This window comes from Perca flavescens, chromosome 6 (assembly GCF_004354835.1).
Source record: "Perca flavescens isolate YP-PL-M2 chromosome 6, PFLA_1.0, whole genome shotgun sequence".
Classification (NCBI taxonomy): Eukaryota; Metazoa; Chordata; class Actinopteri; order Perciformes; family Percidae; genus Perca; species Perca flavescens.
Window position 1 is genome coordinate 7545910 of NC_041336.1, and position 13599 is coordinate 7559508.

General features: G+C 43.5%; 1 protein-coding gene across 2 annotated transcripts in view; it reads right to left on the reverse strand.

Moving 5' to 3' along the window:
• bbs9 (Bardet-Biedl syndrome 9) overlaps positions 1-13599 on the reverse strand; it is a 183155-nt gene that overhangs the window by 60422 nt on the left and 109134 nt on the right. For both annotated transcript variants that reach the window (XM_028581570.1, XM_028581571.1), the window contains exons 20-21: positions 12183-12432; positions 1031-1141 (exon numbers count right to left, since the gene is read on the reverse strand). In XM_028581570.1, the coding sequence (XP_028437371.1) occupies positions 1031-1141; positions 12183-12432 (361 nt within the window). The remainder of the gene's footprint in view (positions 1-1030; positions 1142-12182; positions 12433-13599) is intronic.

The window sequence follows — 13599 nt, forward strand, 5'->3', positions numbered from 1 at the left end:
AAAGAAAATACTAATACAATTGCAAGAAATCATTCATTTTACCAATATTAGCACAGTGGCAGCAAGCTAAACAAGATAGCCCAGATATCCTTTACTGTAGCCACATCCCTCAGCTTCTCCTGGGGGGTAATCTATGTAATCGTTCCAGGGTTTTCTGGGTATCTTCCCTCAACAGGAAAGGGCCCAGGAGGCACCACATCAACTTTCAGTGCAAACGCGTAGTGGATATACTATGAGATCGGACCAGATGTCTGAGCACCTCACTCTGTCTCTGAGGGTGAGTTCACAGTTATGACTGGTAGACTGGATGGGCGATCTTTCATGATGCAGCCAGTATTTTAGGCTAAAGAGCAGGTCTACTGTTGACCAGGATGCTGCCCGAATTGGTAAGGATAGGTGATAGGAGCAAAGTTTCTAGAAAGTGCATTACAGCATATTTCCTGGGAAGGCTAAGGGCTTTGATAAAAAATCTGGTGTCTCCTTTAAAAAAAAATAGGACTCACAACCCCACATTAAAGACTACTTCACAGCTATATTTTGAGATTGTACCTGTCGATTTCCACAGACATAAATCCATTCAGCCTTTATTTTAGCGATTCAGTAGTGCTGCATCTGCAGAACCAAACGTATTGTTTGATTTCATCTTTTGGCACTGACTAGAATCCATACCATGCTGATTCTGCAGACCATGAGCCAACAGCAGTCAAAGTGGTATGTACAAATAACAGATGAGACCGAGCGCTATGGCGTGAGGGAAAATAGAGGCGGATTAGAAATAGTGTGACAGACAGTGAACAGATATCAGTGTCAGGGCTCTGGTCAGGATTTAGTGACAAGCTGGGAGCAATGCTGCGGATGTACTGCTGGAGTGATGTATTTCGACACGGGTCGGTTGGAAATGTGACAAGGTGAGGCAGAGCCACTGATGAGTTAGAGCTGGAGAATATTCAGCTCCAAAAAAAGACACAAATAAAAGAAGGAGAGTACAGTAGAGAGAGGAATCACACAAAGATGAGGGGTATTATCCTACCTTTCTTGACTTTCTTAGATGCATGTTTCTTCTTGACAAACTTGGTGACTTCCGGTGGAAGTTCCAGCTCCTCCCCGTCACCAGCCACCTCTGCAATGGGCTCAACACCTCCTAAGAGACAGGTAGGGGGGATATTAGCAACATATTAATCACTAATTCAGATTAATAGTTCAACAGTTATGACAACAGCCTTCAAGAGTTTGATTGCCTGGCATGGGGCCATCTTGACAGAGGCCAACGTTTTTCATTCCCCACCCAAGTTTTGCTAACCGTTCTGAAATTTTAACTAAAAAGCTTGTAGTGCTTGCTTAGTAGTTTCGTGTGTACTGTGAAGCTGAAATTATACTTTCTGAATCTGCGTAGATTTTGCATGACGTAGATTTGTTTTAATCTGCCTATGCCAGCGTAGCCTGGCTCCGCCCTCCTACGTACTGCGGCTCAATTGTCATTTTCCTTCAGTACTACGTCTGGGTTTGCGGTATATCTCAAAATCTTTACCGGTCCAATCAGCGAACAGAGGGAGTGGCTGAGAACGATGACGGTGAGCTAGTTTGAGTTGTAGTTCCGTAATGGCGATGGAGAAAGAAGCGAGTGAAGCCATTCGGTCCGTTGTGGCAAAGCTGCCGAATATCCAGAAGTTAAAGCCCGAGCAAGAACAATATTTGCTGAGTTTAGTTGGTGGTCATGATGATGTGCTCCCCCTCCCCACGGGGTTCGGGAAAAGTTTGATTTTCCAGCTTGCTCCGTTAGTGGTGAAGGAGTTGGCTAAGGCTAACGCTAGCGATGCTAAGCATTGGACACAGACATATTTGTGCAGACATCTAACGTAGTAATAACAGAACCACTTGCATGCCCGCCATACTTTAAATCCGGCCCTTACGTGTATGTGAATGCTTATTCTACTCTTGACATGTATAACACCAGTATGACACCTATCCAAACACCAGCACCCATTGTTTACTATGTTCTGTAAGACTGCACGGCAGCGCCATCTGGAAGTGCATCTCTGCAGGTTGACGCAAACATCCTCGATGACATGCTTCACTGTCCTATTTCAGAGCCGTGACACATGTCAGCTACTTTAGTAAAGCAAACATATTTCCTTGACTACTCTCCCCTGTCTGTTTAAGTCACATCACATCAAATGTCAAATTAACATTTTTTTTTCCTTCTGCAGATAACACGTGGCGAAGAGTTCTGCTCCAAGATAAAACTGGTTTCTCGATATTCCGGCATCAGGCCAATTTCATCCTCATAATGTAACCATTCACGCATATACAGTGGGGGAAATAAGTATTTGACCCCTTGCTGATTTTGCAGGTTTGCCCACTTACAAAGAAGGCAAAAATCTACAATTTTAATCATATGTACATTCTAACAGTGAAAGACAGAATCCCAAAGAAAATTCCAGAAAATCACATCATATGAATTTATTAAAATTGATAACCATCTGATGAGGAAAAACAAGTATTTGACCCCCTGGACAAACAGCAAGTATTCTGGCTCCTACAAGCCAGTTAGTCTTTCTTTAAGACACAGCCCCAATCCGAACCAATTATCTACATCAAATACACCTGCCTCACCTCGTTACCTGTATAAAAGACACCTGTCAACACCCAAACAACCAGCATCCAACATCACCACCATGGGCAAGACCAAAGAGCTTTCTACGGACATCAGGAAAAGATTGTTGATCTGCACAAGGCTGGGATGGGCTACAAGAGAATCGGAAAGCAAGTTGAGAGAAAAGATCAACTGTCGGTGCAGTTATCAGGAAATGGAAGAAGCACCACACCACCGCCAACCTCCTTCGGTCTGGGCCTCCACACAAGATCTTGCCTCGTGGGGTGTCCCTGATCATGCGAACGGTGAGGAATCATCCCAAAACCACAAGGGGGGAACTGATGAATCAACTGAAGGCAGCTGGGACCACAGTTACAAAAGAAACGGTTGGTAACACACTACGCCGTCATGGATTGAAATCCTGCAGCGCACGCAAGGTCTCCCTGCTCAAGAAGAAACATGTACAGGCCCGCATGAAGTTCGCCATTCACCACCTGGACGACTCAGAAGAGGCCTGGAAGAAGGTGATGTGGTCAGATGAGACCAAAATAGAACTTTTTGGCCTCAACTCAACTCGTCGTGTTTGGAGGGCAAAGAACACCGAGTACAACCCAAAGAACACCATCCCCACCGTCAAGCATGGTGGTGGCAACATCATGCTTTGGGGGTGCTTTTCAGCCAAGGGGACGGGACAACTCCATCGTATTGAGGGGAGGATGGACGGGGCCATGTATTGTGGAATTCTGGACCGACATCCTTCCCTCAGCGAGAGAGCTGAAGATGGGTCGAGGATGGGTGTTTCAGCACGACAACGACCCTAAGCACACCGCCAAAGCAACAAAAGAGTGGCTGGCGACAACCTCAGAACCTGAATGATTTGGAGGCTGTCTGCAGGGAGGAGTGGGCCAACATCCCTGCCGAAATGTGCACAAACCTTGTCACCAACTATAAAAACCGTTTGACATCTGTGCTGGCCAATAATGGCTTTTCTACAAAATATTAACATGCTGTTTGTCCAGGGGGTCAAATACTTGTTTTTCCTCATCAGATGGTTATCAATTTTAATAAATTCATATGATGTGATTTTCTGGAATTTTCTTTGGGATTCTGTCTTTCACTGTTAGAATGTACATATGATTACAATTGTAGATTTTTGCATTCTTTGTAAGTGGGCAAACCTGCAAAATCAGCAAGGGGTCAAATACTTATTTCCCCCACTGTACATAAATATCTTCTCACTCCGTTTGTACGTCTACAACTCTCTCATGTACAGATTTTATAGGAGTGTCATTCAAATCTAAATTGATCACATCTTCGAGAGAATATGTAAAAGTAACACAGCAATATTTTACCAGTACATCAAAGTGTAGTTCAATAAATGTTTAAGAGGAGAAGAAATGCAGCATGAAATAATAGTGTTAAACATGTGGTTTGAAAGTGCTTGTGTGTGTGTGTTTTAACTTGCGTGTGTCTGTGTGTGTGTGTGTGTCAAAATCCCTGCTAGAATCCCTTGGATCAGTCTGGATTTAGGGAGCTCCTGAGGCAGATGAATTGGACGCCTTGTCTCTCCTCCGTCCCACCTCTATGTCTCCTCCTCACCCCCCCTTTCCTCATTCCTCTCCTCCCTATCCCACTTTCTCTTCCTCTTCTCCCCCCTGTCTGCGTCTGCTTCTCATACGTCTCTCCTCCCTCTCCATTCTTTTCCTCTTGCCTCCTTCCCTATCTGCTTCTCATCCACCTCACCTCCTCTTTCCCACACTTTCTTTTCTATCCATCTTTCCTACCTTCCCTCCTCCCTTTCTTTTAGTTTCCTCTCCTCCCTGAGGATTGTGTCCATTTTCACGGTACTTTCATTTAACATGCATTACACACATCGTGCCTTTGTGTTGTGTATTCGGGCGTGCACGAGACACAGTGCGCGTGTGTGTGTCTGCCATCAAGTCTAACTTAAGGTGTCTGAGAATGTGTGTGTGTCTCCATCTCCCCCACTGTGACTACTTCTGTGTGAGTGTGTGTGTGTGTGTGTGTGTGTGTGAGAGAGTGTACAGATTACCCTAAGCCCACTCTAATATTTATCCTGGCCTTTTCTAAAGCCAATCTTGTTCTCTTTGGTGAGAGCACAGCCTGTGGCTTCTTTCTCACACACACACACACACACACACACACACACACACACACACACACAGTTGTTTGAAATGGGATATGCCTTGCTCTTAATTGGGCAGGTGTTTTTCTAAGGTTTCTAAGTCAGGTTTTTTTTTAACACAGTCTTACAATTTCAAGGGGAATGTGTGTGTGTGTGTGTGTGTGTGTGTGTGTGTTAACCTCAGTCTTACATCAACATCAGGTAAGGAAATAGCCCACCTCTGGAGTAACTTACTCTGAAACAAAATCAAATCACACACACACACACACACACACACACACACACACACACACACACACACACACACACAGTCTTACCACTGACCTCTCACACATTCCTCCCTCCCCGTCTCTCTCCATCTCTCTTTCTGTAAATAGGTGTAGCGCCGCCTGTTCAGAGTCGTGGTGTGTATCTGAGTTTCTCTCCGCCGCGGTCGGGTCTATATTTGTCGTACTGGTCGGCGTTATCAGTTTTAGACAACCCTGAGGTTTGGGCTCAATACTCTGCTCCACATCACGCTTAAAAAAAACACTCCAACACCCAACACTTGGAATGGAAGAATGAGAGTGTGATTATACAGTATGTAGTGCTTGTAACAGCAATGGTAGTTACGGTTGATATATTTAAAGTACAACTAGAAGCAGTTGTATGTGCAATGGTATTGTGAAAGAGTAAAATATTTGTTGTAGTGTTATTAATAAAAAGACTAGAACTTATAAGAGTAGAACTTGTAGAAGCATTCAATAGTGGTAGTAGAAGTGGTAGTAATATCAACAGAAGAAAAAGCAGATATAATATTCTGTGATTCATTTGGATTGGATTTCAAACGCTGCACAGTTATAAGAGCTTTACAGTTCACAGTTCAGGGATGTACAATCTGCTCTCTCTCTCAGTCTCTCACTTTCTCTCGCTCTCCCCCCCTCTCATAATACTCAGCAGCATGTTCGGCTCCTCAGCTTGTTAAAGCCACCAGGACGTCTCTTGCTTCTATTATTACAGAATGGATGTCTGTACCACCTCCAGGCAAGGAAAAAAGAAATCCAGCAGGAACAGTTTAGGTCAGTTTGGATACCACAAGGACCATTACTACTTTTACAACAACTAGCACTAGATTGTTGTTACCCCAACTACTACCAGTACAATAACTACCCCCGACAGTGATGCTACTGTGGTAAAGAATTGGGCTGGGTACGGAATTCAGTATTTTATGGGCACCGACCGAACTGCCTACTTAGTATCAAGTATTGGGAAATGTCTCGTCATTTAATGCCAAATTTCAATACCTAAGGAGCAAATCTCTTCAGAGTCAGTGAGCCAATAATCATGAAGCATGCTGCTACCAAGATCTAATAATAATGTGATTTTATGAAATTGGTAATGAAAAAAGTATCGAACAGGAACTGGTATCGAAGTCACAGCATTGGTATCGATACCGGTGTCGATTATTTTTGAACGATACCCAGCCCTAGTAAAGAATAGTGAGTCTGCATTGTGATGAACATTACTATGACAGATACAACCAGTGCCTGTACACTAATTAAGCAGTTGCAGTTGATCATGTGTCTTGGATATATTTATATTTATACGCATTTCTTGGTAATAAACAACCTAAAATGTGGTTTTGTATGCATTTCATTGCACACATTAGGGGTTGACATCGACTTTTTTGCTCACCAGCCACTGTGGCTACAGTGATGAAATATTCAGCTGTGATAAGGTCGTGTGTAAAGCTCTTTTTGTATGAAAACATGCAACCGATTAAGACACAGGCATAAAAAGAATAGCTTGTTATTGCGTAAGTGGTGCAGGGGTGTAGAAGATTAATTGAAAGTGGTTTGAAGTGCACTCGCGTGTCGCCCGTCCTTATGTTTTTTTTTTTTTTTGCCACAAATTCAACCATTGCCTGTGGTTGAGCCCACCATATAACGGCCCAGCTTGCTGTTCTGGTGTGCAGGATTTGGTGATCACGGGGGCGGAAAGATCATGCTCCAGCCGTGGGCTGTGTACAGGATCATGGCTATGCTCCTATATTGGGCTGGGCACAGCGGCACAATAGCCTACTCCAGCGATCAGGGTTACAATACAGTGTTTTCCCTAGCTTTCGGGAAGACGTAGGTGCGCATATTTGGCGGGGGGTTTAGGCGTCCTTCCTCAAGAAAATGTAAAGTTTTTCAATAAAAAAGTAAATTTCCTCTTGCATTTCATGTCTCCTTGTAGTCGTGTTGGGTCTCTTTTTGGTCAGTTTTATTTTCTTTGGAGTTGTTTGGGTCTCTTTTTCACATCATTTTGGACCGTTACTATTTCTGTGTCTAAAATCTTGGAAAAGCTAGAGCAGATAATCAATAAATGACTCCCAAAAAGCTTAAAGACAAAACATGCTAAAGAAGTCCTAATAATCACTAGATCTGAGAAAAGTATTTTTGTTACATTCATTCGGCTTAGCTGCTGCCAAAATCGGCTCAGGGGCTGCACCTAAACCTTATAATGGCGGGGAAAACCCTGCAATATGTTTATCCAATACAATTATCCATGTTAACACAGACATTTTCAGCACTGTTTTCTCAGTGTTAAGCTGCTATGTGTGAGACTCTGTTATGCATGTGTTTAGGTACATACTCACCGCAGGAGGTGGCAGTACTCAGTAAGAAGTAATGGTACTCATGTGGACAAAAATAAGAAGTAACGGTAACTCAGTACTTGCCAGTTTCTGGCACTGCATACAACAACACTGTTAGGGAGCTTTGGGAGGTTTAAAAAACAAATCTGGGGACGCTTAGACACATATTGGGGGATGTTTAGTGCGGTTCTAAAAATGTCTACTTTGAGTGAGTGTTAGTTAGGTGTTGGTGCAGTTTGGGGCATTTGGAGAGATATACTGCATGGGGCAGTTTGGGAGGATTAGAGGACATCTGCAGACTTTTGGAGAGTTTAGATAGAGTTTGTTTCAGATTACAATAGTGACAGTTTGTGGCACTTTTGAGATTGTAGTTTAGATATAGCTGGGGACAGCCTGGGACAGTTGGAAACTGGGAGTAACAGTTTAAGAAATTTTGAACATTTGTGGGCCAATTTGTTTACAGATGTGGACGGTTTGGATCAGTGCACGACAATTTGAGGACAGCTTGAATAAAGTCCCAGCCATTTTGACAGTTTGGGACATTGTGGGAGCGTTTGGGCCGGTCTCTGACAGTTTTGGGGAGCTTTCGGGCCAGTTTTGGAACAGTTCTGGACAGCATGGTTGAGTGGTGAAGCTGCTTCCAATAGACAGTTCTGTCTTGGTCTGCAGTGTGGAGGCACCAGCGCATTCCTGCTTTATTCTGGGCTGCGGTTTGAAGATGGGGGTGACACTGCGCTGCTGTGGTTACCAGCAATTTGGCTGTGGGCTTTACACTATTTCAATCCCCCCTCAACATACACATCTTGGGACGCACAGTAAGTTAGACCCACACATTTGCACACGTACATGCTTTTGAAAACACACATCAAAAACCAGGAAGTGTGATTCCCCTAAAAAGTGGTGAGTGTCTGTGTGTGTGTGTGTGTATATATGAATCAGACACCTGATCATTTCTGTCTAGCTCAAACCTGCAGCCCACTTTCCAGTACTACAAAGGCATACACACACACGTTACAGAAGTCGTGTATATGTCGAAAGAGACCTTTGCCACTTTAGTAAAGTGACTACAGTTAATTCTTTGAGTTTGTACAGAACAGTAAGAAATCGTTCTGGGCTGAACATACAACAACCCTCAAACATTTAAGATTTATTGAACGATGAACTTCAGGTAGTGATTGATTCTTTCCAAAATAGAGCTCAGCTGTTTTATATATAGCATTTCTGGAGGAGAACTCTTCAATTTGGAAACACCACAGAGACAGAACAAAGACAGCTGGCCAGGATTGCTCACAAGACATGACCCACACTTACACATACTACATGCATTTTCCTTTGCTCCGTGTCCTCTGAACTTACACATGCACACACATAAATACATGTGTGCACGGCTCATCTTCTCCCCTCTCTTTAGGTTCTAAAATAGATGCAGGCCCCAAACCACAGCTACCAGTGGAACACTGTAAAAATAACTGACACACACACACACACACACACACACACACACAGGATAGGAGGATGTGTGTTCAGCCTGTGTGTCTGTAAGAATACATTACCTCCAGAACACAGAAATAATATGAAACAACATAGGAAAGGGAAGATGAAAACAACAGAAAAAGAGAAACAACAGACGAGAAACTGATCAAAGACAAAACACACTATGACACAAGATTAATTGCAGTTTAAAATAGAGGAGGAAACAGCAGAAACCGAAAAGAGTAGAGCACAGACAGAAACAACACGAGAGAAGGCCAAAAGTGCTGCTCACTGCAGCAAAGTAACGAGATAGAGAGTGAGTGTGTGTGTGTGTGTGTGTGATGTCATCAGGGTGAGACAGTTAGTTTATTTAGTTTTTTTTCATAAAAGGAGAAAAAAAGAAATGATCCTGACGCCATCCTCCAACAAAGAGAGTGATAATGTCAGTCTCAGTGTGGGTGTGTCATTACTAAGTTTTTTCCAGACAACTCTCACATAAACACATTAACACTCTCCCCACTCTGTACCAATAAAGCGGGGCTTGTTGTGTGGTATCCCAGAGAATGTGTGTTTGTGCGTGTGTTTGTGTTTGTGTGTGTGTCTGTGGTCTTGGAGGGAAACGGTTGCCGCCGGTGTTGTTGGAAATGTAAACAAGTATGCATGTTTACGGGTGGGTGAAAAAGCAACATCTGAGACGGCTAACAAACGACTGTTTACTGCAGCGCTGTTTGTGTGGTGTGTGTACTGTATGTGGTGTGGAAGTGTGTGTGTGTGTGTGTGTGTGTGTGTGTGAATTTTGGCAGCAGCAGCAAGGAGAGGAGAGACCGTATCACAAGGAAACATAAACACACTCACACTCTCTCCTCTCGCGCGCACCCACGCACACACGCACACACACACACACACACACACACACACACACACACACACACACACAATTAATTCAGTTCCACTGAACTTTGTTACATTACTGTAATCACTATAATGACTTTTAAACAAGCCTTTAAAGTTTTACAGACGCATGCACACACACACACACACACACACACACACACACACACACACACACACACACACACACACACACACACACAGCTACTTCTCAAAGACAGAACGTTTAGTATTATTAGTAGTAGTATTAATTAGAAGCCTGATTCCAAATCTCTGAATCACCCCCCACATCTCTGATTTGATGGCTTTTCTTCAGTCAGTTGGAGAAACAATCGACCAATCAAAGCTTTGTTAACAGAAATAGGAAAATGATGTCAAGATGTCATCCTCCTGGACTGCTAGCTAGCTACCTAGCTACTCCAACGAATAACAACTCGTAAATGGGCCTATGTCTACCGTTGAGTTATCTGCGCTCAGTATCTGCTATTTATAATCCGTTTGTGTCCCTTTGTGGTTGTTTGGGTCTCTTTTTCACATCACTTTGGACCGTTATTACTATTTCTGTGTCTAAAATGTTGGAAAAGCTAGAGCAGATAATCAATAAATGACTCCCAAAAAGCTTAAAGAAAAAACTTGCTAAAGAAGTCCTACTAACAATCACTAGATCTGAGAAAAGTATTTTTGTTACATTCATTCGGCTCAGGTGCTGCCCAAATCGGCTCGGGGGCTGCACCTAAACCTTATAATTTAAAAAGAGTCTGGCCTCAAAAATACAGGAAATAAATCAGCACTGCTAAATTAATCTGCATGAATGGAATATGCATCCAAGATAAATAAAAAGTGCATCTCAACACAATGGAGAAATCTTATCATTTTTGCTTTGTTTCTATAAATTAATTTGCTAATACAACATATTTAAACATAAATTACAGATTTTCCTTTACAGTTTCATATATGAAACCCAGAGAAAAGGCAAGACGAGGGAAGGAACGAGTGAATGAAAGGAGAGGAGAGAGGAGAGAGAGAGAGAGAGAGAGAGAGAGAGAGAGAGAGAGGAGAGTAATTGACGATCTTGTCAGAGGGACCTCTATAAACTTCAGCCAAGACTAAATGATCCGTAAGGTGTGTGTTTGTGTAGTTGTGTTTGTGTGTGTTAAAGAGTGTGTGTGTGATGTGTATGTATTATTTTATGAGTGTGTGTACCTGGCACATGTAACTATATGTGCCAGTGTGTATGAGTATATCTATGTTTTAATGAGTGTGTCTGCACTGTGTATTTCACATGTACGGTGTGTGTGTGTCTGTGTGTGTGTTATAGGTGTGTACTTGTTGCAGTACTTTCGGTGTATGTCTGTGGGTGTGTGTACAGATGCATTTAAATACTCTGCGTGTTGGCTGTAAAGTGAACTATGAATAGGCTTCATGTTTTTGCCTGCCGAAGCCTAAAATCTTCACCAGGGGACACAAACGTACTCATAAATAACCATACAGATTCATTTCACTCCACCCCAACTTTTTTTTAAATTTTTTTTGCTGTTGTTTCAACTGTAAAAAAAAAAAAAAAAAGATTAAATAAATTATAAAAAACAAACAAAAAAAAACAATACAAATTTAGGAATTTAACTCTTAGGAGAAGCTGTGAGGATTTTAACACTGAACATTCTTAATCTGAGGATAGGAAGCAAAACTTCCTTACGCCCAAACCACAAAATCAATTGCCAGGACCTTTCTAAGCACACCATATCACCATTACAAAAAAAACTCATATGAGCATATGAGATTTCTGATCTGCTACTATGATTAAGACTTATGATTTAGGCAGGTAAAACTAGTTAGTTAAGGCGTAGTCTCAAATTGGCAGACCTTCCTCCACAGCGCTGCGGAGGAGGGTCTGGCTAGTCCACACAGTATTTTACGGTAGAATGCTGCTACAGAGCCTCTGCCAAATAGCCTCGCGAAGGAACTTGTTTTGGTGGAACACGTGTACGTTCAAAAGTTGTTTTAGTCGTGCAACAGAAAACTCAGATTGGACAGATAGTCTAGCTAGCTGTCTGGATTTACCCTGCAGAGATCTGAGGAGCAGGTAACCATAGTCCTCAGAAATAAGTTTAGAATTCCAACACAAAGAAAGCGGAAGGTGGCGCCCAACCGGCCGAAATGAGGGACATCCAGGGGAACCTGAACAATCCTGGAAATGAAACGTCGTCGTTAAAGACTAGATAAGGCTTGACAAATGGTTAAAAGAAACCTGGAAGCGGAATGCAGTCTTGCAGTTTCTGGTTTCAAAGTAAAATACCTGATACACCCAGCCTCCTTTTGCTGCACAACGACGACGTCATATACTCTGTCAACCTCCTGCCTCACCGCATCCTTCACTCTCCTGTGCTATCTGTTCAATCACCGATCCCTCCCTTCCCTTCCCTCACCTCCGTCTCCCCTTTTCCTTCCCCTCCCAGACTCACCGGGAATGGCCAGGTTCTGGATCTGGACAGGGACAGGGACGTTGGCCTCAGAGGCCAGGGTGAGGCGGCCTCCCTTGCTGATGCGATCGCACATCAGGGTAATGTGTTTCTTGAGGCGGGCGGTGTCGCGGGGCAGGCCCAGCACGGGGCCTCCTGCCTGGGCTAGAGACGTGGCCTGGTCCTTGGGGCTCCGCGAAAGGCAGCTCCGCAGGAGGTGGGAGACGGCAGCGTCGCAGCTCTCCTCCCAGCCCTGAGCAAAATAACAGGATTAACATTTGATTAGGTTGTTGAGTTTTCTTTCTTTCTTGTCTTACATTTATTAAAATATAGTTAACATTTTGAAAGGGAGAAGGAGACAAAGAGAAGAACAGAAAAAGAAAAAGAGGGAGGAGGAACAAAAGGGCCAGGAGATGGAGGGCAGGTGAGCGAACAGAAGGAAACAAGGGAGCAGAGGAGAGGAGGGATTGATGGGAAATGGGGTGATGAAAGTGAAGGAAAATTTAGAAGAAGGGAGGCTAAGAAAAGAGGAAGAAAAGACAAGAGGGACACAGAGGAAAGCATAGGCGGAATAAAATAAGAATAAAGAGACGGAGCCTGAGGAGGAGGAAAAGAAAGACAAAGGAGGAAAACGGAGGATAACGGTGATGAAAAGAGGAGATGAAGAGGAGGCAGAAAAGATGTAATAAACAATCATTGACCTTTAAATCTTGATGCTTTAACGATGTTCTTGACATTTACGAAAGAGCAACGAAATAATAAAACGTGGAATCGAAGGGAAGGAACATGCACAACACGCACAACACACACACAACACACACACACACACACACACACACACACACACACAGGTAATAAAAGGCAGTGAGGATAAGAGAAACATGTCTTTTGTCACTCTCTCTCCCTCTGTCGTCTCTGGCCAAGATATCTGGTCTGGACATCTCTGATCTCATGCACTCGTGAGCGCACCTATATCTTGTACTGCAAACTCCTGAACCCATAACCAGCCTGAATGGATGACTTTGGATGGGTTACTCTGCGCCTGGTGTGTGTGTGTGTGTGTGTGTGTGTGTGTGTGTGTGTGTGTGGGGGGCTGGGGGTGTTGACAAGTAGCCTCCCACTCTCCCCTCTTCGCTTACCCCGCACCCCCTTCCTCCCCATGCCTGCCGCCATGCTGATAGGCCCCTAATGAGCCATAATGACAGGTAATCAACCCTGTAATGATGATGACAGAGAGACACAGGGAGAGACAGGGAGAGAGAGAGACAGAGATAGACTGAGAGAGAGGTTAAGGAGATGAGATGATGATAGAGAAGAAGGCTGATATTAAAGGCAGAAAAAAAGACAGATACCAAGGAAGAGCAGATAAAAGAACGGAGGAAAGAGAAGACAATGGGGGGGGGTGTGTGTGTGGAGTCCA